Raw genomic sequence first — 23014 nt, 5'->3', positions numbered from 1 at the left:
TGAGTGTCCCAACACAACATCCATGGATTTTGAAGCTGCCCCAGATTTAAAAAATCATGTAAACCTGGGGCAGTGCGAAAACCTTACGCCTCTCCAGAGCAGGCGTTACACGGAGAAATATTTTAATTTATCCTCAGTTTTTCCTCTTTCCGTGTATACTGCATTCTGCAGCACACATAGAATGAGAAAAATGCTTCCATGGATTGTTTTTGTGCAGGAAGGGATGCCCCTTTCTGCACAAATTCAATCCTGCCAACAACACAGACACCCTTGCACCATGGAGCAAGGATGCCTGCATTGGCACTAATTGTGCGCTGGCCGAAAGGACAGGAATGTACCTTACCTCGTAAATAGAGTGCATTCTGTCCTTTGTAATTGGCATAGGGCAGCACAGCAAAAAGAGTTGTGGCCTTGGCCTATGCCATTTTGTTTTGTAAATAAGGCCCTGAGTGTTCTGATCTAACTCACCTGTAACATTATGATTGTCCATAGTTTTGGTATTGCTTCATTTTTCTTTTTAGCAAGTTAATTTTTTCTGGACGTGTTTGTTAACTTCTTTGTCAGGTGTCAGATTACACACACTGTATTTCCCAGATTTGATCCTATTAACAGAGTCTTTTCCTACTTCCTTCTTCTCAAACACAACTTTTGTGCAACTGCTAGTTACTTCAGCTTTCTTAACAATAGCGACAACTTATTTCTAATTGAGAATCTATTAATCCACAGCCTATTTTCTATGTTGGGATTATTAATGTCTATAATAATCTAGTCTCTGATCCACTCATCATGAAGAGTTCCAAATTTGTACGTGAGTGCTATTTTTTCTAGTGAAGATACATAGTCTTCTACATATTCATTCTTCTCATGTTTGCAGTGGAAAACCATGTACCTGTGTACCACAATGCAAGGAGTAAGTAAAAAGCAACTTTCCACATCTACTACAGCATGTGTACATTCATCTCCAATTCCCTCTTGTCTCACTTTCTTTAATATTGTATGATATATTTCGAATCCACCTGGTCCTAAATAGTGCAGTGGAATTTTTCTACACTGAGGTTTTCACTCATCTGACAGATAGGCACCAGAAAACCGACCAATTGCAATGTGCCTAGATTATGATAGTGATGGTCAGAAATAAGCGAAAGAAGAGAATCAAGATGGTGGCATGTAGCGATGGCACGCAAAAGTGCGTCTGATGCCAATATAAAGTATAGCATGTTGCATTGTGTTTCAAGAATGAATTCAAAGTGAAGCCAAACGACGAGTTTGATAACAGTATGCACATTATCGTATATTGAAAGAAAAAAAGTACCAGTGCTGTTCACAGGCAAATTTTTACCCTTTGCTGGGTATGCTTACGCCAAGTGCGGAGGATGAGTTGATGCTAAGTGTACCAGAACCCGTAGAGGCTGCACAAACAAGTGGTTCTTTGGGGTTGAAGTTTACTTTTTGCCAAATTCTTGAGTCGTTGCATATCACGACAAGTGACGGCAGGAACCAGTTTCTTTAATTTACTCTTTAGCACAACTCAACACCAGTGTAGGATTTGGAGCAGGAGCCTCGGTGCCCTCCTTATGCTCCAGCCTTCCACATTCTAAAAGGAATTAGTGTAGAGGTAAGGGTTTAGGAAGCCTGGACAGACCACTACCAACACAACAGAGAACTGTGGTTCAAAATGGCGGCTGAGCTGAGCGAGTAACAACTGTACTGCGCAATATTCAGAAAGTGAGAGCCAGGGCACTTTATTTTTTCCTTTTTCTTCAGATTCTCCAATTAGTGGTCTGGCCTTTTAAAGTCGGAGGTCACCCAGGGATTTTCCGTACGGTCATCAGCCTAGGCAGAGGTATTCCACACGTGTGAACCGGTTCATTAATGGCGCATTAAATGCTTACACTCCACTTTGGACTGCTTAAATTATGCATTTTGCCCGTAAAATGAGTTGGTCTCTCGTGGTTCTCGGATTCGCTCTCATCTCGTACCCACTGCAGACCTCAGCAGAGCTGGCGGCCGGATAGGTCTCGCCTGGAAGATCAGAGTTAATAAGGTACTCGGCTGGCCGAAAGGGATCTGGCAAAGATGCAAGGGGACCTTAACAAGGAATGGAACAAAAGAAAGGATGCTCCAGGATTTCAAGTGCTCTTGCAGGACTGTTTAAGGAGAGAGCGAAGATTTCATCTCAGCAATATACCGTAATTCTCTCAATTTTCTCTATGATGACAGCCAATTTTTCGCAGTTTTCTGCATGTAGAATTTCGCATTACAATGAACTCCTGCGCCCAAGCGTAATCTGCGTATTTCTTTCACTACAATTTCCCAAATGTATGAGATCATTATGTGAAATTACGCAAGTTGCGTAAAACATGTATGCCTACTATCCCATGTGACTTTTTAAATGACAGCAGTCCTGCACGGCATTGCAGGTGATTGACTAAAGCAGAAAATGTCTCTCAGTGGCACATTTTTGCTCCAATTTCTCTCCAGTGGGCAAAATCACCAGAAATTGAATGTTATCAAAGATGGTGAAACCTTTGCTTATTGCACGTAACACGACATTTGGGGATCATGGAGGATACACCTGTATAATGAAAAATACACACAGGGCTACTTTTAAGTTGTTTTGAGAAAAAGATTGCCAACATCCATTCATTCTCAAAGTCAAGAGCAAAAATGTCTGAAAGGTAAATTGTGACAAAACTTGCTGTAACACAAGGTAGCCCTTGCCAGGAAATATTAATACTCACAAGGACATTTTGTCAGTGTGCATGGAAATACAATGCACGTGCAGAGACTTGTGATAAACTTCATTGTAGATTAGGACCTAGATTGGTTTTGGTTTAGCTATGTAAAGAGGCAGGGCTGCTGTGGTGTTGGATTGTAATAAACATGTTTGCAGTGTGTTGCTGCGGTGCAGCAGACTGCTCGGGTTGTCACGCCTGAATACTTGGACTGCCTCAATTCAGGGAGGACCTCAAGACCTGGCTCTTCGACTGAACTGCTGTCATGGTCGCCAGCGCTAAAAAAGCAGGGAGCGCGGCAGGGAGTGTTTGAAGAGCTCGTGGAAACGTGAAATTCAACAGTGCTCCCAAAGTAGGGGGTTTTGCGGCCACTCCTGGGTTTACCCCAAACAACTGCTGCAAATCATCTGGTATGTGGATCACAGAAGCATTTGAGTGACAATCTTTCCTGATCCATATTTATAACCCCAGCAACCGGTTTCAGCATGATGAAGATGCTCAGAAAACTGTGTGCGAGTTAATCTAAGAAAACTCTAGTTCAGGCACCGATTACAAGCAGACTTGATTACTGAAACACACTTTTTATTGGTCTTCTTTCCTATTATGTATACCGGATTGAACTGATTCAGAATGCCTCAGCAAATCTCATCTTAAGTCTTACTTGATTTTAAGTATTTCTTGTCTTTTAATTGGCATCGCAGTTACTCCAAGTCCACAAGCGCAGTATGGTCGAAGCCCGGTGCATGGGATGGGATGGGTCCTTCCAACTGTTTAGCTGATTTGTCCACCCAGTATCAACCCACTAGACAACTTTGTTCTAGTTCTGCTTTTCTCGTTTCAGGCCCAGGTTTCATAAAAGGTCTTCAGCGGGTCGCGCTTTTTTCTGTCATCCTGGCTCATTCATGGAACTGCCCTCCATTTGCTATTCATGCAAAGACGAAGCATATGGCATTTCACAAAGCTCTAAAAACACCTCTTTTACAGCTATATTTTTTTGGGGTTTCCCTCAGCTTCTTATTACCACAGGGACACCCTTGGGATTTATTATGCTCCACAAACTTCAAATTCAAACTCAAATTCAATCTACAACAGACAGCTTCTGACAACCAAATAAATTTGCACTGTCAGGCAGTGTTTCTTGTCTTTCTTAATTAGCAAGACAAGAGACATTCATTATACTGAAAAACCCTCACAATTCTTTTAGATTGATGACCGTAGTACGCCTGTGATAGTGTCTGAAAGTGGACCCATCTGCCCTGTTGTGTTCAAAAGGCCCATTATAAATCAAATAATCAATTTTCAGGAGCGCCAATCAAAGACATGGAAAGTGATGGATAGGACGGTTCAGACATGGGAGATGGAAGGCTGACCTGCTCTTGGACACTTGTGATGACCACTTACAGATATCTTCAATCTTGGGTTTTAACTTTTAAGTCGATCCATTAGAATCTACAGGATGAAAATCCCAAGTCTACAAAATCAGATAAGTCCTAAGAGAGTCAAATCAGTGACAAATTAGAGTGCATGAACCATGTGGAGCCTGTTAAGTCAGTGAGTGAGGATGCAGAAGACAAGACATTTGACCATGGAATGCCCATGAGAAACTGTGGCCCAGAGCAGCTGGACTGAAGGAGCTAAAGTCAAAAAATGGATCTTCTTGGTCCTGCTTCTCCTCAAACACTCATGAGCGAGACATAACCGTTTGACAAAGGAAGACCACAGGTTTTTCAGCAGTCCTCGCACCATACCAGTTTAATCTCACATACTTGCTGTTTTCAAGTCCTTTAAACAAGGCCTGGGTGACATTTTATTTACACCAGAGTCATTTTAATAATTACGCACTACTATTGTGATGCAACCTTACAAAATTACATGATTATGCCAGCTTCAGTAATTAAGAGGAATTTGGGGGTAAAAGTCTTCCTTATGAGCATGGGAACAACAAACTAGGAGAGAGTGAGTGGTTCCTGGCAACTGCTGTTCATGTCCTGTAGCATTTAGTGTTATTTTCCTAGCGCAAAATGCATCCTTGAGCTAATTTTAAATGCAAGAGTGTATTTTACACTAAGAAAATTGTGCTAAATGCTGGATCACACTTCCCACACAATAACACATAATCACATGTAATTTTGCATTGATTCCGTGTATTAACGCTACAAAGAATTGCTCCATCACAACGTTGATGGATATCCCGCCTGCCAAAGTATAAATCCCATTATAACCTATGGGATTTATATTTCGGTGGACGGGATATCTGTCACCGTTGTGATAGAGTAACCCGTCCGCCGAGATCTAAATCAGGCCAGAGTCAAAAAAGTTATCATTAAATATTAGCTCACTGCAAACAAAAATGGCTCTCTTGCTACTTCAAGAGTCCGAGTCCTTTTTGAAAACCAAACATGAAAGGATCAGCTCATAAACAAGGAAAGAATAACGTTCTAAATGCCTTTTTATACGTTCTCGGAAGGATGCGCCATATTGTAAAAATAACAAACAGTGTATGTTTTATTTATGTTCTTTGAAAAAATGTTTACTGTGTTACACAGAGCGAATCTTAGACTTATTATAATGCAGAATAACAGAATCCGATACTGAATTTTGTTTTATGAGGCTTTTGCATTAAAAAAGGCAACATTTTTCTCTTACTGCAATGAGCCCCGTTAAGCATCTGTGCTTGACTGTTTTCTGTGGGGACTGGCTTTCCTTAGAAGGCAGAAGGCATGCACAATGCTCTGTACATGTATGAAACAATGCACTGTACATGTATAACCATAGTTTCCCACAGTAAATCTCATTTGTTGATTTCAGCCTCTTATTAGGTGGACCTGTGGAACCACCACCACACGTCTAGTCCCAGAAGCAACAAAATGTGAGTGGGGAAAGCCAATGTTAGAGATATTTTGCCCTCCTGACACAGGCTGGAACTTTGTCACTATCCTCTTATAGGCCTCTCAGGTTTCATGGAGTGCAATGGTGATGGTGGGTTCCACCGTCACGAGTACCACCGATGATGCTTTACGGAACTTGATTTCAATGGGCAACACTCTCCATGGGCTGGTCATATTTTTACAATATTTCACTGACCACAGGGTAATGAGTTTTGGTCAGTTTACTCGTAGAGGCCCAACCCACAGGGGTAATCAGATGCTTGGGCAAAATCAATTGCAACTTGTCCTTTTGAATATATGGTTCTTCTCCTTTTTCCTAACAGCACTAAAATTCTGTGCTGTTGTCAAGAAGGACAGAATGGCAGTGGTGTGTCCCTTCCACTTCCAATATTATGTTGCCTATGGTTCCCCTATGAACCTGGGGAATAGTCAGAGACTTTTCTAGTTTTGACTAGAGGCCCATCAGAGGTGTGTACCAGAGGAGTTTTCTTCTTCACCTTGCTGACAGTGTCTCTCTCGCTTACACTCCTACTGCCTACAGTCAGACACAGTAACTACTGCCAGGAGGCTCTTAAATCCAGTGAGTGATGACCATTGTTCTCTGGACAATCTCTTTGTTCTTGGGTTTTAAAGCAAAGCAGACCATGATATTTTTGACACCTAGTATTTGAACAGACGGTGGGCAGTACACCAGCAGCAAGCAGATAATTCCACTTCTCCTTGGAGTGGATGAGGAAACTGGTTCTTGAGCTCTGGAGAGCAAGTTCAGTACAGAAGAGGGCACTGGTGATAGAGAGAAGGACTTTTTTTGCTTCCTGTTCCACAATTCTGAAACTGCCATGCCATGAAAGCGCAAATTGTATTTTTTCTCTAATTTATCTACATACTGTTTAACCACAATGTGACGTGGAAATCAGGAAAAATTTGGTTTGGGACAGACAAAGTTCCAAACTACAATTCTTCTCTGTTCTAACAGAGTTGCACTGTTTAACTTCCGATGCTGAGACCATCAAATGACATCCTCTGCTACAAAAAAGAAAGATAATCCACCAGTCAAAGCAAGAAGATATAGACTCCTCTTGACTTGTGGAAATTGATCCCATCATGTCCCCTTGAGAAAAATAAGACTAGCCTTTGTTGAGCAAGGAAACTTTCAGGCAAGTTGATCCATATGGATCCAGTCATTCAAAAGTGTATTGATGATTAATAAAAATCAGTGCATTTAAGATACGTTTCTAAACAACTCATCAATGAAGTATCAATTACATAGAGTATATTATAATGTTACGGCTAAGTTGGACCCCATAAATACAGGATGTAAACATTTGTAAACAGATAGTAATATCAAGAATCTGTCACATATTCAGACCAAATACATCATATTTAAGTTACTAAAGGGCAACTTCCTCATTTTAGACCTTCATAATGTTTGTCTTGTTTTGGAGCACTCTAGGTGTTTTACTGTCATCTCAATAAATCTGGCAAAAACAAGCTGACCCTCTGAAGACCAGCATAGAAAGCCCCCCAAAAATGTCTATTTACACCTGTGCTTGCCATTTTCCAAGAACAATGTCCTCAGCTGGAACCAGCATTCCACCCACCGTATTTAGAGATGTCTACTACCCCTACAGACATCTCTTGCATTTCCGGGAACCGCCGTGACGGAGGCTCCTGGAAATACATTGTAAGTAGCACGGACGGCTCCGTCAACATTATGGAGCCATTTATCAAATTTTCATTTCTTTTTTTTTTCAAAAAGAAACTCCCAAAGCAGAATTTTTTTTTCTGAAAATAAAACAAACATGACCCCTTGCCATGACATTCTCCCACGGCGTTGGGGTCATTTAAAAGATTTGACTTTACAAATGTTCACTTCCACTTAATGCCAAAATCTAAATCAGACCCTCCGTCTCCTATGTGGATTGAGAAGAAACAGCGGAACCCATTGGAGGGTGGATGTTTATTCCATGATGGACATAATTAAAAAGAGGGACTGTTAGCAACTGTCATGACAAAAACTGTTTCTATTTTTGTCCTCTAACTAATATAAGTTCTGCTAGCTCATTGATAGCTTGTCATCATAGTAAGCAATTTTCAACCCGCTGAATTTGTCTTAGCCCATCTCACGGGACAAACAATGGACTCGATCCTTGATTAAGTTCAGCGATTAGAGATCCCAAAGGGTTTCATGTTAGTTTGAAGACTCAAATCATCCAAACTCTAGGCCAGGAGATTAGACCAAGGGCCGCAATATGGCCCTGTATTATCCTCACTTTCTCCTAAATGTATCACTGTGATGGTGCTTGGTCTGATACTACTCAGTCTATTTCAAACTGATAGATATTGACTGATGACAGAAAAAGATGGCTTTTGGAGACTAAACAGCAAGTGGAGGTAGAACTGAATTGTTAAAGAGAAAGATAGGATATTGCTTAGAAAGTCAGACATTGTACACACTAATGTTACTGTACGAAATTACCATGAATGCAGTGCTTCCGTCAGAAACCTCCAGTAGCTCATGGCATCAGAATATTTAAGGGATAGTCTCTTTAGTCTAAGGACTGTGGAGTGCTCTAGTGGCAGCAACCCATTTCTAAAGGGTTGTAAAGTGATTCAGTGGGACCTTCCGTTTGGTCTGAGATGTGTAATAATACATTGGCAATCATCGAGGTCTTAAGGGGGTATTTTACGTCAGAGATGCCCTAAGTGTCACTCTTCTATCTGTAGGACTGTAGAGTGCCGCAACAGCATTAATTATTGTCTGGAGGGTGATTGACTACTTCAGTGGAACCCACCTCTCAAGGGTGTTGGCAGGCTTCTATGTTTCTCTTTATCTCAAGAAGTGTAAAGCCCTTAAATGGTTCTTCGTTATTTCTCATGGATTGTGTTCGAACAGAAAAATCCTCTGCATGGTAGAAGATGTGTCCACCTCCCTGACTGCCCAACTGTGCTGTTGTATGGATCTGTGATGCTGATTTCTTGGGATGTATGATGTTACAATGCATGCTTTTACAATGCAAGCCATTACAACGCATGCACCATTACAATGTAATTTACTATTCTAACACCACCGGGTGCTTACCTCAGGGAAAGTGCTGGTCAGCATTGTAAAGGCATGCATTGTAATAGCATTCATTGCAATGAAACTTTCATTGTATTGGAGGCGTTGTAAAGGCATTGCATTGTAATGTTTGCGTTGTAATGGATATTTCATGATTTTTCGTCGTAGGTAAACACAGATCATATGACATAGGCCTGGCTCACGGATTGGGGTCTTCCTGGATCAGAAGGGACACTCAAATCGCTACCCCCAGAGTGGTGAAAGGCTACCGCCTTCGCCAGGAGTTAAGCTGCACAGGTGCAATGGTGGCAGCATACCATGTAGTGATCAATAGAAGTGAACAGGACTTTTTTCCCCTGCTTCACTGGCGTGAGGCCAACAGACTCACTCAGCTTTGCTTAATTCACCCTTGGACTGCGTAAGGTAGATGTGGAGTGGTGCGCAGCACAGGTATAGTACCTCTGCGCTGGATGTGTTTGTTCCTGGGAAGGGTACAGGACAGAGACAGAGCAGTGCTATGTAGTACACATAGGATAAGTGCAGGTGCGGACTGTATGTATGCCTGTGAGGAATACATTGCATGGAAGATTTAGTGCTGAGCAGTACGTACACAATGGAGGCAATTCCTGGGTGTAAGCATGCTTTCGTGGAGTTCAATATATGGAAATAGCCCACACTGGTATAGTATAGAAAGGCTTTAGTGTTGAACAGTACTGCAGACTGAAGGTGTGTGCTGAGCGCATGTGTACTTGTAATGGTACACTACAACGAAGTAACAGCACTGAAAGGTAAGTGTGCTGTGAATGTACACTGAGTAAGTGTGCCTCCAATTGTGCATTATTTGGAGGACACTGGATTCCATTTTGGGAAACCCAGGCCTGCCTGGTGAAGAAATGAGGAAGCGAGGAATCCCCCCTAACATATTTGTGTATTGCTTCACTCCTGTGAGCTGTGCGGGACACACACTGGAGGAAAGCAGAAAGAGACACCGTTTACTCTTCAAAAGACTGCTCTTTGATTCAGTGATAGATCACACGGAAAGGGGCCTGGATACATCTCAGGAAAGGATATCAGACTGATAAGGGAATCATAATGGTAGGGCTGGGGTCTGAGATTAACATTTGAATACACATATCTCTGTGGCTGATATCCAGGTGTGAACTCTGGTCACTCCCATGCATTGTGGTGTCAGGACTTTTGCTGCTGTGGCAGACAGCCTTTCATGAGGAAAGAAGAAAAAGAGGCAAAAGAAGCAGAACCCTAACACAAAATTTCCAAGATTCAGATTCCAAATTTCATTTTGGTGTCTGGAAATGGACTATAAAAATGGGAGTTTGAGACCCCAAACTTTCTCATCTGCCAAGCAGCTAGACGGGATGTGTGAGAAGGGGAAGAGCTGCAAGACTGATGCCTGTGACCAGGACTGGGGTAAAGGCCTTGCAGTCTCCCTGCTGGGTGAGGGGACATCAGCTAGGAAAACCAACTCTACCAGCCCCGGAGTGTGAAGCAACAGTGCCTGCCTGCTTGCCAAGACCAGTGTGCCCTGTGAGGAAGAGTAGAGTGATGGAGGGAGTGAGGTCCAGTTGGGAGCCCTCTCGTAAGGCATCCCTGTGCGAGGTTATCGGATTCGGCTGTGTGTTGATCAGGTCATTGCCCGTGTTCAGTGTTAGTTTGAGCACTCACGTTTGCCAGGAGAGGGCCGCTGTGGACTGAGCCGGTCTTGCTAAGCCCTTACCCCCATGCGGTGGTGACTCTGTATGCCAAGAGGGCCACCAGTAAAGTTGCTACTGAGAGAAGTGCTGAGACTTCTAGTTGTCTTGACAAGGGTGCTTGTGCCAGAGGAGTCTGCCAAGTTAATACCCTGTACTGTGGCAACCCCTTATGCCAAGAGAGGCTGCCACTATCAATGCTGCCGAAGGAGAGACAGAGGCTTCATTTGGCAGGTTGGACCGCATTGTGATGGAAGTATCCCTGACTAACCACGTGCGACTGCTGAGGACACCATGGATGATGTTGCACTCTGGCAGACTCCAGTCTGGAGCTGAAGAAAGGATTCTCTTGCCCACTCTGCCCCCAGTCTATAGCCAACTTACAGCCTCTTCACTAACTGGGAGCTGCTTGAACAACTGAGAGAACCACTCAGGAGAGAGAGCCTGCGCCGCCAGGTGTTGCTGCATGCGATGCGGGCAGCCCAACCTCTGAGAGCAGAGCAGGGCTCGTGGGTGCTCGCACTGAGGGCTCCAACTACGCCGCTAAATATTCTGTGCTGTGAGAGCGGGTAAGGTGTGAAATGGGCCAGTTGGGCCCCAGGGGGCTTGCTGCTAATGGTGCTGCAGCACAATAGACACTTTGACTAAAACCTGAGTCAAAGGGGAACTCTTGAGTATGACGTAATAGTGAGCATTCCCTGAATGCAGTCACCAGTGAATGGGAAATAACCCTGAACACATTACACAAAGGAGAGTGGGACAGGGATTTACCTGACAAGTACTAGAGCCCGAACCTCAAGAGGATTGTGTTGTTGTTTCTGAATATCGTAATCCTTTGCATGTGCAGAGTCGGAAATAAAAAGCTACTTTTTCATATAAAAGCAAGTATTTGGCTCGACATTGATTTATTGTTTGTACTGTTTCACTTTGAGTTATGAGTCGTGTTCACTGACTTGTATCTACATCAACACCCCCCCCCCCCCAGCCCCGAGGGAGCCTTGACTGCTCGACCACAGCTACCACTGAGAGTCAAGTGCAGAAGGGGTACTTAACCCAGTTGCTCATTATCCATAGTAGGTCGCGCCCCAGGACATCAGGAGAAAGTGGCCTCACCCACCACGGTTGGGCCCAGTAGCTCCTGCGTGCCCCGTGGCACTCTGAAAGGGGTTCTGACGGATGGCAGAGTGCTCCAATGACCCCCCCCCCTAGTTTCTCATGGGCTGTAAAATGCTTTAGTGATCTTCCCTTTTTTCCTAAGGACTGCAAAGTAGTCTAGCCACCTACCCTAATTAATCAGGGGGTAAACTAGCTTAAAGAACCTTCTTATTTCTCAAGGCCTATAAAGTGCTCCATTAACTCTCCCTAGTTTCCTAAAGGCTGTAGAGTGCTTTGGTGGTCCTCCCTTGTTTCTTAAGGACTGTAAAGTGGTCCAGTGACGTTCCCTAACTTTTCAAGGGTTTTAGAGTGGTTCAATGACCCGGTCTAGTTTCTCATTGATTCCCCCATCTTTCTGAAGGACTCTAGTGTTATAATGCTAATGTCCTTTTATTTCTTGTTTGGTGTTCTTGTGAAAACTGTTTTCATATAAGGAGGATTTGAGAGTTCATGGAATATGAATATGTTTTTTGGGTTTTCTTATGGTGAGGTTCCACGCCTCCCCGACGAGAGCTCCAGTAGCGACTCGCACAGGTAAGAGGGGTGAGATGGTGGGGCGGGGTGGTGGGGTTGTCCGAGTGCGGTGCCCGAGCGCAAGGTAAGTGGTTTTATTTATTTATTAAATATTACTTATCCCTTCGTCTGTCAAATTCCAATACCGCCTCACCGCTCCCACCCGTGCTCCGCCTGACCGCTCTTAACTGTGCGATCCACTACTAGAGAGCCCAGGAACCTGTCCCATATACAACCTTCCTGCTACCCCACAAAGGGTTTGAAGAGGAGGCAGTCATTTCTCCAAGGCTCCTGGGGAAGTGCCAAAGAGCCCACAAGCCCATCAAGTAGGAATCTTTATGTGTGCTTATTTCCTGACAGTTGATACTGGCTGCAGGTATTGACTAGGTGGCGAAGAAGAGCTTAATGTGCAATTAAACTTTTATGTCTTCACCAATAGGCACCATTGCGCCCTTCACACTGACATTACTTGTACAGTTCAGGGCTTGATGGACTCCTGGTCCATTTATTTCCTGTTTTTATGCGTGGCACGATACATGTGATGTGTATTAGTTTTATTTAAGTACAACTTTTCCAGTACATACTAAAATAGTCCTTTCTCCGTGTTGACAAACGCTGTTTTGCTGCAGCATCCTTACAAAGTTGCTTGTTACTGTGCTGGCCTCAATTTGCTATAGAGAGTGCAAACATTTTATGTGTTTTTTTAACTAACATGCACATTTATGAACTTAATTTATTTTCCAAATTAAATTATAACGCTTAGAAAGATATTATGGCTGCCCAGTCCTACTTCAATGCGTTTCCATTATTTCCATTTAATAAGCATATATCATAAAACTTTCTAACAAGTGGAGCGTCTCCATAGATCTGTGGCAGAAAATAAACACTACTCAAATGCAAGAGTTATTTCTTTAGAAGCGCAAAATAAAAATAAAACTAATACATTCCTGCGAAATTGCATGTAATCACGCAATGGTATGTTGAGAAAAATTGCATAAAATGCAACAACAGTCAAAAAACACATAATGAGGGGATGAGACCTTCCAAGGCGGCTTCCAAATTCCAATTATTTAAAAAAGTAACTGAATGACCACTTCAAAGATACGACTTTGCTGTCCCTTTAATACTTCACCCACCACACTCTTCCCCAAGTAAATTCACTAACAAGCAGAAGACTGTGTCTAGCGGAAGTGCCGGATTACCGAATAGGCAAAGTAAGCACCGTCCTATGGACCCCGCTCCTTTTAGGGTCCCCGGAACAACGGATCAAAATAATATTGAATTGATCTTAAAAGCTAATTACAATCAAGCTTTCTTAAATTGTTTCCAAAAGATAGAAACAAATGAATCAACTGAAAGAAACGAAAACTTTACATTAAAGACTCTTTAGAGAAAATACTGTATTAATGTAATGTACCCATTAACAACTTTAAGTACATAAACCAGAGACATCAGATTCACATAACAGTTTGTCTCTTAAAAGCTCATCTCCTGGCATCTGGCAGCCTATAAAAAATAGCCGGTGCAAACTACATATGGGTAATACACAGTAGTGATTGTTGGTTGGTAAAATTCAAAACATATTAGGAGAGAATTTGCGGGGGAGGGGTGAAATTTTGACTTCCTAGGGATTTCCACAGGATTTAATCCGGCACGGTCGAGTGGTCCAGATATGCGAAACAAATAGAGCTGGCAAGGCAAAGTGAAAGAGCCTCAGAGAGAAGGAATGGTAGTGATGATTCAAAACAGTCACTCATGGGCCATTAAAAGTCATTCCTCTGTGAGCTGAAAATAAAGAAGTGGGCACAACCCCACAAGGTGAAAAACGAAACTGTATAAAGACAGGTGGATGTTGGTGCTGCGTCCTCATCAGTGTAGTACATGCTTTGCTGCAACTGTATTGAGAGAGAGTCCCATCTTAAAGTGTCCCTTACTGATGTAATCTAGTGTGAGACCCTACACTGTTGAAGGATCCGAACTCCATTCATTTTTATCATGCCAGTGCATTCACTTGTATGAAAGAAGCCACTATGCTATGCTTTCACCAATGCGCACTGTGAAGATGTGCAACAATATACATTACTATGGCCAGGTTCGGACTAGGACAAAAAAATAGGCCCAGGCACCAATATAATAATGGCCCCCATTAGTGAAGCATATAGCTAAAAAAGTGTTAAATCAGGGAAAGCAACAGTAAAAACTGGCCCACTCGGCCCACAACTGCTGAAAAACCAACCCACACTATGGTCTGTCAGACCAACCTATCAGGAACTGCCTGATTGCCCTATAGGCCAGTCGACTCGGACTATGGCCACTCCCTTTATCTGACAAAGACAAAAAAAAATACTTGGGTCAGTCTGTCCCTCTGTGCTGGCTGTTAAAATGCCTTCCACAAACCCACCAAAGTGTAAAAGTAAGGTCTTATGAGTCTGAAAGTTATTAGATTTTCAGTTACAAACAATAATTGTAATTAGAGGTTCCCTGAATTAGAAAAATAAAGGAACAATTACATCCAACTTCGACTGTTCTTTCATTGTTTCCACTTTCTATTGTAATGAGACAAACAAGCACACATTTCTGCATTCCTATGCAAATGGTATGCAAAACGTCATTCTTTTAAATTATTTTGGGAGGAATTCCGCTCTACACTCCTATCGTATACAAAAATTCATGTAGGTTCCTATGATAAGCATGATTCCTTATTTAATCTATAAAGAAGTAGCCCATCACACCCTTCCAACTGAACAACCAAAGCAGATGTTATACAATCCGTAGTGTCGGCCACTTCTCTTTTAATAAGTCCATGTCTGTTTTATAATACCAGATAATGGTACCAGATGACTCCGGGGTGGATGAAAAGAACACTGACTGGCACTACTAGGGCAGTGTTTGCTCTGAACATCATTTGACAAGCATCTGTGTGCACATTTGCATGGTGGTATTTTGTTTTGCTTGGGATGTGTTTTGTTATTTTTGTGCTGCTGTCTTTTTGTGATGCCTCGATAGAATGTGTGATTTTCTTCTGTTGTACAGGCGTTTTTGTGTTGTGTTCAGCTTTGGATGTTGTGTTGAGATATGCCATGTTTTGTTATAATTGTGGTGTTATGCTGTTTTGTGTATGTATCTGTGTTATGTTTATTTTTTTACTTTAGATATGTCAACAAATTCTGCTACATTTCTGACCAAATGCAACACATGCCTTGAAAGTTCATGTGACAAGCAACCATTTAGCAATTTCTAAGGTGGTAAAATAGCGCTGCTCTAGCACTTCAACCACTTAAAACACCAGCCAGGCCAAAACTGTAGCCACGTCCAATGTAAACTATATGTGATGCTGCTTCCTGACTCAACCAACATTCCATAGCAAATCTTTTGGCTATGTGTAATCAAAAATACTATATAACGCATCAATTCAGAATGATTTTTCATTAATAATGGTTGTTGTGCAGACATTTTAGTACAATAAGAATTATACAAATATTTCACATATAAATAATGCAAAAAAAGGAACTGTTTTTAAAAAATTACATGCTTTAAGAAAATCTTTCTAAAGAGGTTCCACAATAAAAAATATTTTTTTTTTTTTAGAGGGCAATCTAAAGTCCAACAAAATGCATTGACAAACATTTCTTCCTAGCATCTCTAAATTACATGCAACAATATCACCAATTCATTAATACTAGTCAAGCGTTCCCTTACACTACTGGGCACTATTTTCATAAATTAATCTATTGTGGAGATTTTGCAAACACATCTAACTTTTGTTGCCTTATAAAATGTAGAACTTCAAGATTGAAAATCATCAGTTTTCTAGCATGATATCTAATGCCAACACGGAATAAAATTGTTTTTACTCCTCTTACTGGTAGGCCTCAGAAAAGAAACTGCACCTGACTGATGTAAACTTTTTCTGATGTAAAAATAAAGGATATTCTCCACACCATCTGGTTGTTTTTTGCAAACAAAGGCTGACCCCAGAAAGGTCTGTTTGCTCTTCCTTTAAAGTGGACTACCTAACAACAGAAAGCTCTCCGCAGCTTAAGATAAAAGATGGAACTAGCCAAACTCCCTATCAATATCCTTCATAGGGTTACAGCAGGAGGAATAACATAGCACCCATACCCGTCCATGAGAACATCCAATGATTTTGCAAGGAGAATGAACCCATAGTTCAGCTCTAAACACAACAACTTTGCCCAAGCAAGGTTTCATAATTGTCCCACCAAAAGTCCTCCATATTCACAATCAAGCATCCAAAAGGGCTTTATAATCATGCCACCCAAACAGGCACTGCCTTATAATGATATTTGCAACTTGCGTCTTCACAAAAGTGACACAACTATAAGTTAAAGGTGAACACTCAATCAACATATTCAGAAATAGGCTATTTTTCATCACCCACCACAAAAACCATAATCATTGTTTTGATCGAATTTACATTCAACTGTTTACTAACATTACAGAGATTAATCTGTTTTAACTATTCTTACAAGCCCTTGAGGGTGTCAAATCAATTAAAGTTGCTTCATTGGAATACATTAGTGGACTAGTCGTCTACTTTTAGGATATTTACCCGAGTCCTACAAGGTCTGAAAGGAAAGTTACTCAAGAAAATACTAAACAAGAAGGGAGAAGGGCACAGTCCTGGCATAAACCATTCTCAATTACCATAGATGCTCAGGAAGTGACCTGACCCACTCATATAGACAACCAGATACTAGCGTACAGCATAAGAAGAGTAGTGAAAAGACCCTTAGGAATACTAATATTTATCCATTTTGCCCTATAATATTAGCATGGGACTCAAATGAATACATTCACTAGGTCCACGAAGGCAAGAATTAAATTTCCTTGGCAGAGCTTACAATATTGATCTACCAAGCGCCTCAAAACAAATGTACCACATGAATAGAGTAGTGATTTCCAAATCCTATCTCATACTTTGACAGCCAATCATGAAGGTGACTCAAAATCCACCTATAGAATAGCTTATCAATTACACTCAAAAGTGAAATGAACTGAAACGACTCCGGATCATTGAGGATAACATTTTTTTTTAAATCACATGATGGAGGCCCGATCCTCAATAGTTATTCGGTGCGGAGGTTACTGGACATGGCTGTCCAAAGAACTTTAAAAGCTTAGCTAAGAGAGCTTCGGAAAGCTTAGCTTATAAGGCAAACTTTTATCTCATTGCAAAGACAAAGACTGTTATTTCTTGGTGTTGTCAGAAATCATAGACTTCAATGACTTTGGATACTGAGTAATCTCACAGAAGTTGTATTTTGCAAATTATGATTGAAAACTCTGCAGCCTGCTATCTCTTCAACATTGAGAAGCATTGGGCGCCCATGCACAGTTTCTTTAACCAAAGCACATGTGTATTCTCCATGCCTCTTATCGATTAGATCATTCTCTGTAGCTGGAAAACAATAAGACTGAGACAAGAAGTCATGATCATTGGAAAGGGGTGATCAAAAATTGCTCCTCTATAATTTGTAAAGGAAATTTCAATGTTCATAGATAATTACATCAATCAGACATCTTAATAAATTCTAAATAACAATTTTCTGTTTAAGTTTCATTTATTGGAGTACTAAAATGCCTTTTTTCTCTTCAGGGTACAACTGACCTATATTAAAGAGATTATAATATGTAAATCCAAATCTCCATTTCACTTTTTAGAGTTAATTTACCGTATCCTTGGATAAGACTTGTAAATCAACTGTGGACACAGGAAGACATATTTAAGAGGTATATGTGGGTGTGAGAAATTAGGATTACCCATTATTATACTACAGGCATTTCGTAATTAGAGCAGTTGTGTTGATACATTTTCTTTAAATCTTTTGTCACTGGAGAAGTGCTGCCTTATCTACTAACTTGCTAAATAATGCATGGTTTGTGAAGCAAGTTTAGATCCAGAGAGTGTCAGAGAACTTTACCCACACAACCAGTATTTCACAGGTCATGTAATGTAATTGTAAGGATACAAAGAATATATTTGAGTTTAAAAAATACATATGTAGTATGAGAGATACACATTGTATACATCAATCATAGTAATACAACACATACTGGTATGTACAAAGACATAGACAAATCAAATAATGTTAATCATTTACACACAAGAGTCAATACAAAGGGTAGTACATTGATCAAGCATATCCAATAGCAGTCCTGATCTCTACCACTCCTGGCATAAAATAGAGAGTACAAAAGAATTGCTAGACTTCAAGACTGTTTATCCAACTAATTAGGTGCAATTAGAGAGCTATGCTTGGAACTCCTAGGTGAAAGCACGAGGCTAATGAGAGGTGATAAGAAAGAAGGATAGGAAAGAATATTTGGATGGAGTTCCAAATTATGGGTGAGCATTCTGTGAATGACTGTTTCAAAGTATCTTAAATGGGGCAAGGTGAACTTCGGTAAGACCAGTGAAAATGGAATTGCCATAGTCAAATCTGGAGAAAAACATTTATTAGCAATTTCATTGACGTCATATCAGGTACATGGGTTTTATTGTATAAATAAGTGTCAGCTGACATTAGAAATTGTTAGCTATGTGTTGATATGCTTGTAAAGAGTAATATAACTTTCTAGAACAAACCCAGGAGATTTAGAGGTTTGACTGATGGTCATTACAATTAAGATGTTTGTGGAGTTCTATCCATTGTGAACCCATGTGGAGGAGGGATAGGGAGAGATTAGAGAAAACTCTGTTTTATTGAGATTCAATATAGGGTGATACTGATATCATGCAAAATTGAATGTTGGCCAGAGTTAGGCTAAGACGGGAGAATGGATAGGGGGCAAAGTTATTCCATTAAAGGTGTGTGCCATCCGTACATTGGCAAGAACATGTGTCAGAGTGATTAATAAAGTCTCTAAGAGATTTAAGATGCACGTTCCATAGAATATGTGATAGAATGTAGCTTTAAGTAACCCCACTTATCATAGTGACTGGGTTGGATAAAGAGTTGCCTACCTTGATCTACTGCGATTGATTGTTGCAGCAAAATTCAAAAAAGTTCTGGACATTTCTTAAAGGATGTGGGTGATAGTTTGAAATACCACTTCCACAACAAGTTGACTCAACAGGATACTTCATAACCATGAAAAATTCCCGACCCACTCTTACAGATTTGCAGGATGGTTGCTACAGTACTACGCCTAGATCTGATCCTAGATTGGATATCATGTAGAGCATGAGTACTCACAAATATATTACCAGGGGCTACAGAGTATGGACTGTAGTGTGCCCGAGGGCCTCATTAATGCAAGCTTGGTGGGATAGGGGTTTTGTGAGAGGTGTTTAGGTGGTCGTAGTGGAAGCAAATAATATTGTGGTCAGTGAGCCATTGAGTTATATGGATTGTTGCATTCCACACTGTCCTCTAAATGGAGCCCATAGTCTCCAATAAATAGATTTGACAATACTGTGTTATGCTGTGTCTGAATTGCTAACCCTTTACCGCACTTTAGCCTTGAGAGAGTCAAGTATAACAAAGAAGAAACTTGATGGTTGCGTTGCTATGAAATAGAATTGCACAATGTGAAACCAAAAACCTAGTATCAATCCTGGCTTCCCCGCTTGACTAAATTGTGTGAACCTAGGCAATAGTCTACTTTTATTTTGCCTCCTTTTTCTTCATTATGACATAGAAGAGCTCCTTCAAATACACAAATTCAGGCTATACACTGTACAAAACTGTCTTTGTTGTTTGATTTAATAATATGTACTACATGTGTAATAACAACCCAGGCCACACAGAGAGTTCCATGTGACAACTGATTTGCCTCTTAGTTCACTGTTGACATTGTTGCCCGGATAGGAGGAGGCATGAATGTTTCTATATTCATTTTAGAAAATTGTCTGGTTTTAAAAAGATTCTTCTGAATCACTGATATAATCTGATGTACTGAGGTAATACACGTCTGAAGGTTAATGAAATACACTTTATTTAATTCTGAAGAAATTGCATCATATTTTTGCACATTTGTTTTAAAAATTAATGTGTTCTTAAAGCTAATTGGTGCAGGGCACCTTATTTGCCTCTTCTCTTGTACTTCAGTTAATGTGTAAATAAACGCTTGCCCAGATATTTTATATCTCTCTGAATGTTAATGCTGTCTCAAGTAAACAGCAGTCCGGTGCAGTCGTTCAGCCGGGGGCTGCGTGTGAAGGTCAGGAGGGCCGCATGTGGCCCCCGGGCCGTAATTTGAGTATCACTGATCTAGAGAGTTATTGTTATTGCCAAAGTGTTTCAGATGATTGTTAACATAACTTTCAATAGCTCTTATGAAAAAGGGGAGGCCAGAGACTGAACAGAAGTTTTTAAGATCATTAAGTCTGGTAGATTGTTATGAGACGTGACAAATGCACAACTTCTTGCAGTAAAGAAATTCCCCCCTGAGAGAGGGTGAGATTGATACCGTTGGTCCAGTGAGGTCGTCGATGCATATGCAGATCTTTGATTATGGTAGCCAGTATAAGATCAAAAAAATGGGCAGGGTGAAAAGAACAGCCAGTGAAATGTGATCAGCCATCTAAACGCAACATAGACAAGACCATTAAAGAACTTTCCCATTCGGGTGATTGAAAGGGTATGAGGGCATAACAGAAGTGATTAGATCCAGGTTAGAACAGTTTCTATGATTCCTACCTCAATTAAAATACTGGCAGAGGAGCTGGATGGCCGACTATGTTGAAAGCAGCTCAAAGATCTGACCTACAAGTGTCTGCACTGATATCAGAAGCCATCAAGTAGAAGAATCTTTGTACTCTTGCCAGTGCCAGAGCCTCATTTGGGTCCAAAACCTAATTCTCTTTCATGAAGCATTGAGCTGTGCAATAACCGTGTGCTCAAGATTTTTGATCAAGATGAAGAAGGTGTGTTTTAACTTGGAGTGTGATGTCAGATGGCACTATACAAGAAGTGGTGTGCCACCTTAGACTTTTTTGGGGTGCTAGAAGCATGCCATCCCCTAGAAAGTAAGATCTATTACTGCCTGAACTTTGTAAATTTGTCCTCTTTACCTAAAAGTATACAAAGTAGACTAGGATCCAAAGCACAATTTACCCAGCAATAATTAAGTCTCAATTATATAAAATGCTTAAAATTTCCAAAACAGTGCTTGACACTGAAACTTAAAGATATGTAATCGTGCTACTCACGTTGACAGCCATCCTTCTTCTCCTCATATCCAGGTCTACAGACACAGCGACCAATGGGCACCAGCCAGCCTCCATCAGCACTGCAGTACATCTTGGGGGTGTCCACTTCCACTGAGTTGTTGACGCATTCTCCTCGCACTTCTACTAGTGTTGAGTCGCCACCAGTGACAGTATCGGAAAACTCAGCCAAATTGAGAACAGTTAGAGGACATCTCTTGTAGAAGATCCGTACAGACACCAAGGCGATGCAAGCTCCCACATCCTGGAAGGCCAGATAGAAACCCTTTTTGTTCAAGTTGCTGATGTCGCGGACCTCCGTGTTTAGCTTCATCACCCGATCACCCACGTCAACTTGAGTGAAGCTTTCATCAGCGGCAATGGTGTCAATCTTGACATACTGGCTCTCCTTTATGAACCAGAGGTTACTGTTGCTGGATTCATAGTAATACATGTTGAAGGTCTCCTTGCAGGTGCCCGGTACACCAGGCAGGCTATTGCAATCCCGTAGGGTGAACTTGATTTCAATGTATACACGCTGAGCCCCTTCCCGGGGAATCCAGCTAGTCCGCAACCAGTTGTTCTGGTTTGCTTCCATTACATTGCACACCTGGTAAGTTCGCATGGGGGTATTCAACTCATCCATAACACTGATTTCTTCCCACTGCTCACCAGGAAAGTCAGAAAGCAAGGAAGGAAAAAAAGACACAAGTCAAATACACTGGGAAGAACACTAACAAAATACAATAACAGAGCATAATTTATTTAAACATTCCTACACATTACTAATGGTTAACTTGTCCTTTTACTTCTAATTATTCCTTCACAATACAGGACTGTCTTGGTGGTAAAGGTTTGTCACTTACAGACCTACATGTATGCCTAATTTCATTGATAAGTGAATAGCATAATAAATACAAAAAAACATTTTGATGGAAATGTATACAAAACACAAAATATCTGTGTGGATAGAAGCTGAGTTACCCTCTGCTGTTTTATTCATTAACGTAATTGCAGGGTATAGACTTTTTGCACTTGACTATCATGGTAGTTAGGGTGAGCAGTCAAAGGCTTCTTGGGGAGGTAGTGTGGGGGACAAGAGCCGATAACTCAACAGTCAACCAACAGACACAATAAGGTATTGTTCAGCACAGTGCTCATCTTTTAGCTAAAATAAATTAGTTTAATTTCACAGCAAAATGAAACACTATACATTTTAATAGGAACTGCAGTTACAGGGTTGTAAACTGATGTTATGTTGCTCACCAAAGCCCTTCATGCCCTTTTTGGTACTCTCTCCCAACTCTTACTGATTGCTAATGTCCATAGTCCTCAGTATATTGTGGGGATAGGAGCTAATCGGATTACTTCACATTACCCAACTGATCACATTCACAACCCAGTTCAACGGTCACCCCTTGAGTTCACGTTAGGAAAAAGCCTTAAGCACAAGCAGCAGCTTATTTTGTAAATTGTAGCCTTTCATTGCAGGCTAAGTCACGTTTTTACCTGCTGGATGACATCACAGCTCTAGCAGTATGGAGGTGGGGGTTGTGTAAACACCCTCACAGTGGTGACTTCACCTCCGGTGGTGCTTTAGTGGCGACTTAGCATCTTAACAGGGACCACTTGGCAGAGACCGAGCAGCAGGTCTCTGCCGTAGCACTCTCATCCGCTGACTAGGTGCAGACAGGTGTACAGGTACTGCGGTTGCGCACCTCTGAAATAAGTGGTCTATGATGGCTTTATTCAGCATATGCGGCCTCCGGGATGATGAG

The 23014-nt window shown here is 41.3% G+C and overlaps 1 protein-coding gene across 2 annotated transcripts in view; it reads right to left on the bottom strand.

The window, feature by feature from the left end:
- Positions 1-23014, bottom strand: part of LOC146785376 (ephrin type-A receptor 3-like) — a 540333-nt gene that overhangs the window by 362473 nt on the left and 154846 nt on the right. For both annotated transcript variants that reach the window (XM_085634371.1, XM_085634372.1), the window contains exon 3: positions 21240-21900. In XM_085634371.1, coding sequence (XP_085490497.1) covers positions 21240-21900 — 661 coding nt within the window. The remainder of the gene's footprint in view (positions 1-21239; positions 21901-23014) is intronic.

This window comes from Triturus cristatus, chromosome 11 (assembly GCF_964204655.1).
Source record: "Triturus cristatus chromosome 11, aTriCri1.1, whole genome shotgun sequence".
Taxonomy (NCBI): Eukaryota; Metazoa; Chordata; class Amphibia; order Caudata; family Salamandridae; genus Triturus; species Triturus cristatus.
The sequence above is the reverse complement of the archived record's forward strand: the minus strand, read 5'-3'. Positions and strand labels throughout refer to the sequence as shown.